Source organism: Microtus ochrogaster, linkage group LG2 (genome assembly GCF_000317375.1).
Source record: "Microtus ochrogaster isolate Prairie Vole_2 linkage group LG2, MicOch1.0, whole genome shotgun sequence".
Taxonomy (NCBI): Eukaryota; Metazoa; Chordata; class Mammalia; order Rodentia; family Cricetidae; genus Microtus; species Microtus ochrogaster.
In genome coordinates, this window is record NC_022028.1 from 10,542,860 (window position 1) to 10,554,199 (window position 11,340).

General features: G+C 36.2%; 1 protein-coding gene across 25 annotated transcripts in view; it reads right to left on the bottom strand.

The window, feature by feature from the left end:
- Positions 1-11,340, bottom strand: part of Rims1 (regulating synaptic membrane exocytosis 1) — a 473,457-nt gene that overhangs the window by 87,438 nt on the left and 374,679 nt on the right. For 19 of the 25 annotated variants that reach the window (XM_026785683.1, XM_026785682.1, XM_026785680.1 and 16 more), the window contains one exon: positions 4,346-4,458. The exons of the other annotated variants lie outside the window; for them this stretch is intronic. In XM_026785683.1, the coding sequence (XP_026641484.1) occupies positions 4,346-4,458 (113 nt within the window). The remainder of the gene's footprint in view (positions 1-4,345; positions 4,459-11,340) is intronic. 25 annotated transcript variants of the gene reach the window in all.

Sequence of the window (11,340 nt, forward strand, 5' to 3'; positions counted from 1 at the left end):
CTCTATCCCAGCCTACTTCTCTATCCCAGCCTACTCTCTATCCCAGCCTACTCTCTATCCCAGCCTACTTCTATAGACACCGTTGCTCTTCTAGAAAACAGAGAATGAAAATCTCATCATATGTTCTACTCTACTGGGAAATGTAATAATACCATAATTATTTTAAGATTACAGTTTCTCCCACAATACTGAAGGAAATGAGGGACTTTATATTTACTCTTTACTACTATCATTTTTTACTGATTTTCAAAAACATGTTAACCTTTGAAATATGCTCTACTTTTTTTTTTCAACAAGAATTATTTGTTAAATTTCCTCTTTAACATTTTAATATTTTCATCAAAACACATTTACTATACATTGAAGAATAAAGTATCCTCAGGGGAATGTATTCGGCCATGCTTCAGGAAGCTCTTAATTATAGGATCACAGTTTTCAGAGGCCAGTAAGAATAAACACTGCAGGCATCTTCACCAACCCTTGCAGTGATCTTGATGGCTGCTTCGGGATTATAGAGAAAGAGTCCTTTAAAACGTGAGGGCCCAAGTGTGGCTTTATCCTCCAGTTATGATGTCTACTCATCAGAGAGGCCTTTACTCCAAACAGTATCAAATAAAAAGCAAATAAAAAGCACAGTGATGCATTTCAAAGGTTCGAAAGCAGGCAAGCCAGTAGGAATTCCTCACTCAGGATGAAGCCAGTAGGAATTCCTCACTCAGGATAAAGAGTAGGAGCATTTGCTCCTTTAGAGAAAGACCAGTTGACAAAGGTGGGGGGATTGTACTCACCTGGTGATGTTTTAGCACCAGAAACATAATCTAGCCTTGCTGATAAGTAAAAAGATTCTGAGAATGGTCACCTCATTTCTCATAAGGTCGAATTTTCAACTATTTGTCAAACTTGTTAGCACTGAATTTTAATTATTTTATCAAATATGTTAAGTGCATAAATACTGTAAGGGGAAAGTTCAAAATTTAATATATACAACATATATACTACATACTGACACTATTTTGGAGCAATAGAAGTTTTTTGAAAATTAAAATGTTTTTGATTAAAAAGATAACCTTACTCTGAAAATATAAAAAAGAGTTTTGAACTAATTGAAACAGCTACTATCCATTACTCACAGATGCAATGATTTTTTTTATGTATAATAAATTCAATTATAACTTAAAATGTTGGCCTAGAATATAAATATTTTAGTTGGGATGAATATATTTTTTTATTTAATACATAAAAAACACTGGCAGCAATTGTTATTTTGCTTCACACAATTTCATTTATGATGTTTTTTAAACATTTTAATGCCACACCTCTGATCTCATGATTTTTGGTTATACATTTATAACAGAACTGTATAATTCTATTATTAAAAATAAAATTATATTATATGCAGGTCATGTTTTTCATATTTTCTCACATGCAGATCAAAAGTTAGATGTATATTTTTCATTTATATCTACCTATTTATTTATTTATTTTTATTGTTATTATTATTTTGTTTTGTTTTTCAAGACAGGTTTTGAAAGACAGGGTTTTGTGGCCTGTCCTGGAACTAGCTCTTGTAGACCAGGCTGGCCTCGAACTCCCAGAAATCCACCTGTCTCTGCCTCCCAAGTGCTGGGATTAAAGGCATGCAACACATTTATATAAATTTATATACCTCATACGTAAGTAAATGAAAACACACAGGGGCCCCTTGGGGAGAAGGAAGGAGACAGGTATGAGGAGACATGGGAATGTGAGCCTAGTTCATTGATGTACGTGTATGATTGGGTCACAATGAAACATTCCATTTTGAAGATAACTTAAAATATTAAAAATGAAAGTTGTTCTTTTTTAAAATTATTTTTAGTTATGTGTTCGTATGTGCCTATGTGTGGGTTTGTGCACATGTGTGCCTGTACCCTTGGGGGCCAGCAGTGCTCCGCACGCCTCTTGGAGCTGGAATCACAGCAGTTGGAAGCTGCCTGAGGAGGGTGCTGGGAACCAAACTTGGGTTCCCCGGAAGAACAGTATGAGCTTCAGGTCTTACCACGGAACCAGTTCTCCACCCCAAAATAATCTTGTTTTTAAGATATTCAAATTCAACAAAATATGGACAAGGGGTGTCTTTACAAATAAAGAGGAAAACATTAATAGATAATGCAAATGAAAGCCATTGAGGACACAAGGCTACGGGGCAGGCTAGACTGCAGTGTGTCCTTAGTGATGTGACAAGAGAATCGAGGGGTACCTAAGCCTCGAGTCACTCTGCACAGAGTCTACTAACTTTGAGAAATAAATTCTGTTTCTTTGAGTATTGGGGTTCACAATGTAAGTGTTCAGGCTGAAATAGGGCATTTTCCACATTGCTTTATATTGAGTGAGTGTGTGTGTGTGTGTGTGTGTGTGTGTCTGTGTGGTGTACGCTCACAGGCATGCAAGTATGTGGATGTCAGAAGACAGCCTGCAGTTGATTTTCTCCCTATGCCAATATTTTTGGGGACTGAGTTTGGTCCTTAGAATTAGTGGCAGGCACGTTTGCTCAATGAGCAATTTCACTGACACTAAAACAGAAGACAGGTCCTTTCGGGACCTAATTTGCTTTGAGCAGAAAGTTTGAGATCTTTCAGCAGGGTAGGTTACCTGGTTTACAAAAACACTCAAACTTCAGATGCATGCAACAGCTCATTGCACAGGTTTTTTCTGATGGGCTGATTAATAATTAGAAGCCTGGCTCACAATGACCCCAGTGGCCTTTAGTATTTTATTCCAATTCTTATCTCTTTCTTGCAGCCTACTCTGGCCCCCACCCTATTCATTCTATTTGACTTCAACTATTAGAAGAAGGTTACGAAATCAAGAACAGATTTCTGAATTAACTGTAGCATTTCCCCCAATTTCAGCTAACAAAAGCTGTGAAGAAAACTCTACCCTGAAAATTATCCTGTTGTCTCATTCCTAGTGAATTTTCAGTGTGAGCACACTAAAGTCATGATGCTATTCACAAAGAAAGACTAGCACACTGCTCAGCTGAGAACACCACCACAAACCAGAAGACAGATGTGCGGAGCTGGATCCAGCTACTCCATGGTAGGCAAGGTTTTGCTTGGCGTGTGCATGCATGAGTGTGTATGTATATGTATATTCATCCTTTTTTTTCTTTAACTGATTTTACCTTTTCAAAAGGTGTCTCAAACTCTTTGTGACATCCCTGAATCAATGGACTTTTTTTGCTGCATGTAGGTTTCTGCATCTAATTTATAACATGATACACTGTACCCAACTGCCCGGCTGGCACAATACAGGTGACAAACCATATTTTGTTTTTGCCTCTAATGTTTGTATTAACCACTGACTCCCTGGCTCTATATGAAACAAACTTGATTATTATTATTTTTAATAGTAACTTTGAGGTTTTATTTTAAACTTAATGTATTGATTTGATGTAGTTTGTACTTATTTCGGTTTCTGAAATGTCATTATTACTAAAAAAGGCTTCCTGAGGCTGGGCGGTGGTGGCACACGCCTTTAACCCCAGCATAAGGGGGGAGGGGGGAGCGGAGACAGGCAGATCTCTGTGAGTTCCAGGTCAGCCTGGTTCACAAGAGTTAGTTCCAGGACAGGCTCCAAAGTTTCAGAGAAACCCTGTCTCAAAACAAACAAAAACAACAACAACAAAAAGGCTTCCTGATATCAATTTGAAATGAAGTAGAACCTAATGTTATTTTGAGAGAAATTTTAAAATAAAACAGATAATGATGTGTGTTTCATATAGTATAAGGCTGTAAATTTTAATTAAACATTAGCCACATTTATGGATATCTAGTATTCTTATAAAATAATGAAATATAAATTAAATGCTTATTAGCATTTACGTCATTTTCTGAGATATTGAAACAGCATGCTTTTTACCAAAGACAGATAAGTAAATGAGCAATATTGTCAGATTGTATGGCTATTGTCACTAATTCACTAGTCAATAAATACATTTATTACTAAATGACCATCCTACTATTTCATTGACAAATGTCTCTATATACCCTGCTTACTTTGTTAATACAACTAAGGACAATCCTCATCTTTAATACTACTATTTTTCTCATTGGAAAAATTATTAAATGTAATAAATAATATTTCAATAATGTAAGCTACCTTCTGAAAATATAAAGGTGTGGAAGAGATTTGTCAATCTCCTGTATGAACAACTATGATGCAAGACTAATATTTAACGACAATCTCCTTTCCATGTCTCAGTGCTCTCTAGTTTTGCAATACATACATCACATACACATATATGCCCAGTGCATATAGCCTGTTTCTCAGGGCAAAACTATTGGCAGGACACTTTAAATTTTACCTTGGAGTATTGCTCGCGATCAAGTTCTTGACTAGACCCAGACCCCGCTGTCTGCTTAAACCGGTGAACTTTCATTTTCATCTGTCTTGTTCGCTCCTCCACTACTAAGCTTGCTGCAAAAACACATAATGGAAGCCCATTAAAACACAGGAAGCACCTTTGAAGGAAATGGCTGCTTTCAGATCTCAAAGCTTGTGAAATGATTCAAACTAGACAAAATTTGAAATAAACCACAATCAATAGATTAAGCAGAATGCAGCAAAGACGGCACTGGTCATTGTTAATCTACAGGTGAAAATGATAACATTACACAGAATGGAGAACACAAATGTTAGCAACAAAAACTAAGCACACTACTTCTTCATCTGATGTGAAATATTTTCAACTTTCGTCATAGGTCACTATGCAGAATCAACTTTAATTGTGAAATGGTGTTTTCTGTGTATTCAACTGGCTGCTGGTGGTTGGCTATGAACAAATCTGCATCCCAAACACGCCACACACATATGCACATGCTTGCATGCATGCACACCCACTTGGTATCCTCAGCTAAAGAGAAGTCTCTTGAAACTATTTTATTAATAATCATCTGTTCTTTGGACGTATTCTTCCTATGTCATAAATTCTGACCAACAGTTTTTGACCACTATTTGTTGCCTATCACAATGCATTTATTTAGACAAAAGAAAAATTCCAACCTCTTTATGACTTGCAAGAACTCATAAATTTTGAAAATGATACGCTCTACTTGTTAGCTCTTTTACAATACAGCATGTACAGAAACGTATTTCACTTAAGGCTTTACGTGTGATAAGAAGCAGGTGTGATAAAGGGCAAGATCGTCTCTAAGCTGACTAAAGCCAGAATCCATCACAATCTAGCTTGAAAACTCTGTCTCTGATGATTGTGTTTTCACAGATAGAGGGGAAAGAGCCAAGGCTATAATTGTATGTAAATCATTCAAAAGCTCATAACTGTGCTGAGTGAGACCTAAATTAGCTTTATTTACAATTTACCTAGTATTGATTTCCTAGAGCGTTTAACCTCTCAAACAAGTTTTAACTGGACTTATAAAGTAGAAGTGGTGTGTGTGTGTGTGTGTGTGTGTGTGTGTGTGTGTGTGTGTGTGTGTGTGTGAAAATGTATACATGACCTTTGTAGCATTCGGCCTGTAAAACACATGCTAAAGTGTGTGTGAGTGCATGCATGTGTGCGTGTGTGAGAATCTCTGAAACTTCAGCTTCTGTACTTGAGTCATAATTTTAATCACGCCAGACAGCTCCATTCTGACCTCTACCTTAATGAGGTAGTAAACTAGAGACACTCATTCTATTGCAGCAAAGTTCTGAAAATTAAGCACGACACACATTTGCTTTGAATTATATTGAGTGAGTGAGTGTGTGTGTGTGTGTGTGTCTATTGCAGCAAAGTTCTGAAAATTAAGCACGACACACATTTGCTTTGAATGTTATCCTAAGAGACAATACATGGTGATTGCCTTTAACTAGAAGACATTTCACAAACAGCTTGAAAGGTTTGTTAGTTACTGGACAGCACACAGAGCCAAAGGTAGCATTATGAAGCAAGCTCCAATAAGACAGCTCTTAGGAACTGCAACAAAGCTATGAAAATTAAGATTTTCATGTATAGAATGCCATAAACAGTATGGAAAATCATATGTAAATATATCTATTTTCTGTACTCCACATGTCATAAATATCTCTTGGTACCTTTTTTTCATTTTATTTTTTGCTTTAAGGGAGCTAAAAAAATTCTCTAGTTGTAATGTATAAGTAAAGTTTAAAGCAATACATTGTAACTTCAATTTCATAGACAATTAAATGGTAGTTTAACATCCTAGTCAAACACATTAATGTTTAAAGAAGCATTATGACACTTGCTAGACCAAAACTTTGTAATATTTGCATTTAGTACTGTGCAGTTTTTAATACTCCTTCCAAGAAGGTATAGGCCCAAAACACCTAGAAACAGTCATAATGGGTGAACCTCGCCATTACACCTCTTCTCAAAGTAGGGTTCCGTTACCTTATGGCATCTGCATTTTAATACTCCCTTTGCAAAACTCAAAGTTATACCCTACTAACATACCAGTAATAAGTGATCTGAATTCCAGCTTTCAGGGACTTTATTCCTAATTTCCAAAACTTCTCAGCCTACTGCACTTATTCACAAGAAAGGCTAACAAAGCAGCTTTTACATATCACCAAGACGAAAGCCATCTCCAAATTAGTATTAAACCCAAGATCACCAGTAGATCCACTCAACTTTGCAGCAAATACAACTGTTATGCCATCTTCCTTGCTTGAGCTCAGATTCCAAACAGAAGCCACATTCAAGTAAGCCTGAACATTTACCTGAGCAATCAGAAGGTTGTATCATCGCATCATGTTGCTCAGACTCCCTTTTGTGTCCTCTTTTGATAGCGCTATGATTAATCTAATATTATGAAGCAGTTGTTTGTACAAGTTATCACTTGTCATTGAAAGGCTACTTTATAACCACACCCTTGGTGTGAATTGCCATTTAACTTTTCTACATGCTTGTATTTCTCATTAAAATGCACACTGTGAAATAAAATGACATTCTATATGGATTATAGATATGAAAAGCTAAATCTCTAAAACTTCAGTCCTAAAATATAAGTCCACTAATATCTGTTATTAATAGGAAGAACAACAGAAATAATCACAAGCAAACTCACTCCTTGGAATGATATCCCAATTAGTCACATATCAAAATTTCCAATATCTTATTTAGAAAAGAACAATTATTCCTTATCATTTAAAGGGCTCTACTCTTTTTCCAATTTTAACTCTAACAGCAAAATTTAAATGTGAAATAAAACACTTAACAGAACCAAATAAGACCCATGAATTAATTTTATATATTAAGTCATTGTCATGGTTTGTAGCAATTCAAACTAACACAAGGATTAGAAGGCAAACTGCCATTTAGTTACAAAAAGATTTTAAAAAATTAAGGTCTTCAGAGGTATTCCTGTGATATATTAGAATCAAACAATTCACACAATAATAGTATTATTTAGTTTTAATAACAATTTAGCTTGTATACCATAGACTACTTTAAATATAATTGTAGATAGTTAACTAAAGTTTGTTACAGTACATTAAATAATTCACCTACTGTAGTTAACATTGTAGTTTTATTATAAATTGTTTTTCTGAGGAACTGAAAGGCTGACATCTGTCCCAGAAACTACAGCCTCAGTGCTGTAGTTATGCTGGATAAACTGGGGCTCAACACAAGCACATGCTAATGTGCAGAACTGTAAGTAAAGAGATCTCTTTTTCCTTAACACTAATATCTTGTTCCTTCTAAAAAGTATAGTCAAGACTGGACAGGAGCAGAATTTCCTTTTAGGAGCCACCCTTAGGACTTCTTTCCTCCTAAAATGCAACAAAGAGAATTCCAATCGGAGCACATAGGGTAAGATTAGTAACTGTAACTTCCAAAGTACTAAGTATAATTGTCTAATGGAAAATATTCTAGGGTACTAAAAATAAAGTCTTGGGTTAAAAGACATTCCTCTTCATATTATGTACTTTGCTAAGATTTGTTTATATATACACCCTTTCTCTCTCTCTCTCTCTCTCTCTCTCTCTCTCTCTCTCTCTCTCTCTCTCTCCCTGTGTGTGTGTGCGCGCGCGCAAGAGCACATGTGCACACATGCGTGACAAAGGCCTAGAAATAAATGACAGTGGACAATTGACAATTTACTGGATTCAGTTCTCTCCAGCATAGGGGTCCTGCGGATTAACTCAGGTTAGGGTGTGAGTTTGTGGTCACGTTACCTTATATACTGAACCATCTCCTGGACCCACATTTCTTAACCCATTGAAAATGTGCAAATGATTTCACATCATTCATAGTTTGATAATGATGCATAGTTGAAGGGTGGCCGGCTTTTGTGAATCTACTTATGAATTTCTGCTTTTACTTTTATGTATTTAAATAGATCTGCCTCTCATATTACTTTAAAAGCCAAGGATAAAAATTTTGAGTTTAATTTTATTTTTATTTATGTGTAGATATGTGTGAGTTTGTGTTTGTACACGCACATATGTTCAGGTGTCCAGAGAGGCTCGAAGAGAACACTGAATCCCTTGGAATTGAAGTTGTGAGCTGGAATATAGACAGCTATGAATTGGAAATCAAAGTGAATTCTTTTGCAAGAGCCACCAGCACCATTAAATGCTGACCCAACTGTACAGTTTTCCATTTCAAAAATTTATTTCATAAAAGTACTATTGAAAAAGATGAACAATTCTTAATATTTGTTGAGTACTGTAATTTTTATATGTCGTTTCCAAAGATGATGGTATTTCTGAAATATTTTTGATATTATAGTAATGTGTGATTTATTAGCAATCCAAGTTAAAGTTTTCATGAATTTACATTCATGTAAAATTGAATCTGTACCAATTTCAAAATCTATAAAGCTAAAAATTAACACAAGCTTAAACTTTGATATTTGAGTCTGGAGAGATGGCTCAGAGATTAACAGCACCTGGTGCTCTTTAGAGACTCCTCATTCAATTGCTCGCCATCTGTAACTCCGGTTCATAGCCCCTGGCGCCCTCTTCTGACCTCTGTGGACACTGCATGCATGTAGTGAATGCATAAACATAGGCGAAGGTAAAACATCCACACTACAATTTTAATTTTAAATGGACAAAGTGAATTTCTATAATTAACTTTCTAACATTAACTTTCTTGGTATTGAAAAGATTTTCTACATTAACTTTCTTGGTATAGAAAAGATTTTCAACATTCATTTTGCAAACACCAGTTTATATGAGTCAATCCTGAAACACAATAACCTCTCGCAGGATAACTGAGTTCACTTTGATGTGCTACCATATTTCACAGTTGAAAGAATTGAAATCCCTGCTTCCTCCTTACATGGCAACATAGTTACGGTATGGCTGGTAAATGACATACGGGAAAGTTGTCCGATATAATGTAACTTAACTGTTGACACCTACAGTGACTCAGGTATTGACAACAGTGTAATGAATTCATTTTTCTCAAGGACTGTATTTCAAGAAGTAAGAAAGAGACAAACAGCAACAAAAGACAGAGAATAGAAAGTAGTAAAACATTAAGAAGATCCTGCTAATTGAACTTCAGCAGGGAAAAATGATACAAAGTCTGAATACAAAGACATTTTAAATATAAACTTTATCTCAAAATAGTCTACCAGGTAAATGGGATGGTATTTGATGATTTAAAGTGCAATACTTGGATTTTTAAGAACTCTAAGTGTTTTAAATACTTTAAGTATTCTTCCTTGCTTCGAAGCAATATAGGAAGAGAGTTAAGAAAGGGCGGGGGGGGGGGCTGACTAAATCTAAAGCAGACTCATTGTTCTCAGCTCAGCGCTTCCTAAAATGCATCTATTCGGAGTTTCTCTTTGTAAAGTGAAGAGAGTCCTCAGAAAACCTCCCTTGCAATATTATTTTCACACTTGTAATACAAAAACTATAATGACTCATTCTTTGGCTCTATTACATTCTTTCCAGTATATTTTAATTCACCAACTTCCCCAGACTGTAGGTGTTATGAGAAAAATGAGCTGAACGCTACCTTATTATCTCTGTTGTGTTTTAAAATGCAGAGATAGTGTCTTCCCTTGATGACCAACCTTACTTTCCAACTTACACGAGCTACTGAGTCGACAGATCTTTACTTAACTTCCACATCATCACTCTCATACCCACTATACGTAAACATAAAATCTGTACAAGTTCCCAAAATCTTAGTGAGTTGCCTTAAATAAAATGCATTCCTGTTTGCAAGTCCAGCAATGTTTTAGTTGTCCTTGGACTGCTGTGAAATAATCCTCTTGTCCACTGCAAAGCAATGCCACCCGGGTTGGTTTAACAAGAAACTGACTTGCCAGTGCTCTTAGATACTAACTAGCATTCAGCATTAATGGAGACAGTAAAAGTTTGTGATTATCCAGCACAAGAGTCAAAAGCAGTGACAAGCGAACTAACACCTGTGGAGTGAAAATACCACCCTGGCTTTAGGAAAACTAAATGTGACCATTTCTTTGGTCTAAATAAATGAAATGGAACAGCGGCATGGGTGAGAAAAAAATTGTTTACATAAATAATTACTCAAATCTCACCCCAAGTACCAAGGCCTCACATTTTGTTTTAATATGCTTATTTCCAATAGACTGCACACAGACCTCCAGAGAGCCAAGCCCAGGTGAAAACCTGCAAGTTCCTGCACACCAAACCACCCGTCCTCAACAGACAGGGCCAGCGGCTGACGGAAGAATCATTTATCAAGCTTCTCTGCTCTGCTCAAGGTCAAACAGCTGCCAGGAAGAAATGAGGTTTTAGAACAGTACTCTTCCTTATCAGGCACCCTTGACCCTTTGGCCAAGGCCTGCCAGGGGGGGGGGGGGATTAGTCCTCTGGAATGTAGGAGAACAGGTCTTTGGAGAACATTTATTTTATCAAAAGTGACCTCTAATATTTAGCCATCCTAATCATTGTTCTAATAACACTAATATAAACTAGACTCTATTTTGGCAGACTTGATGTGATCTAACTTTGATAAACTCAGCTCCTTGGCGTAGTCTCTTTACAATGTTTGCCTATTTGAAGGTCATAGACTAGGCAGAGACCATCCATGATTGGATACCTGCTTAATTTTATTTTCCTCTTCACTTCCTTTACAAATCTTAGGAGGAATGCACCCATCAAAGAAAGTCTTTGATCAGTTAGGGATAGCTTGCAAGGACTGTTATGTGTGAAATAGCTAGAAGCTTTAATGCTTATCATAATATCTTTGCTAGTAAATACACTCAACTGAACAGAACGGGAGGTCAAAACCACATCCTCTGGGTTATGTGGTGTGCCTCTCTGAGATGCTAGGATAATATATAGGCAATGATCAACTAAACACCCTTTGAATACAGAAAGTTCAAATCGTTATTT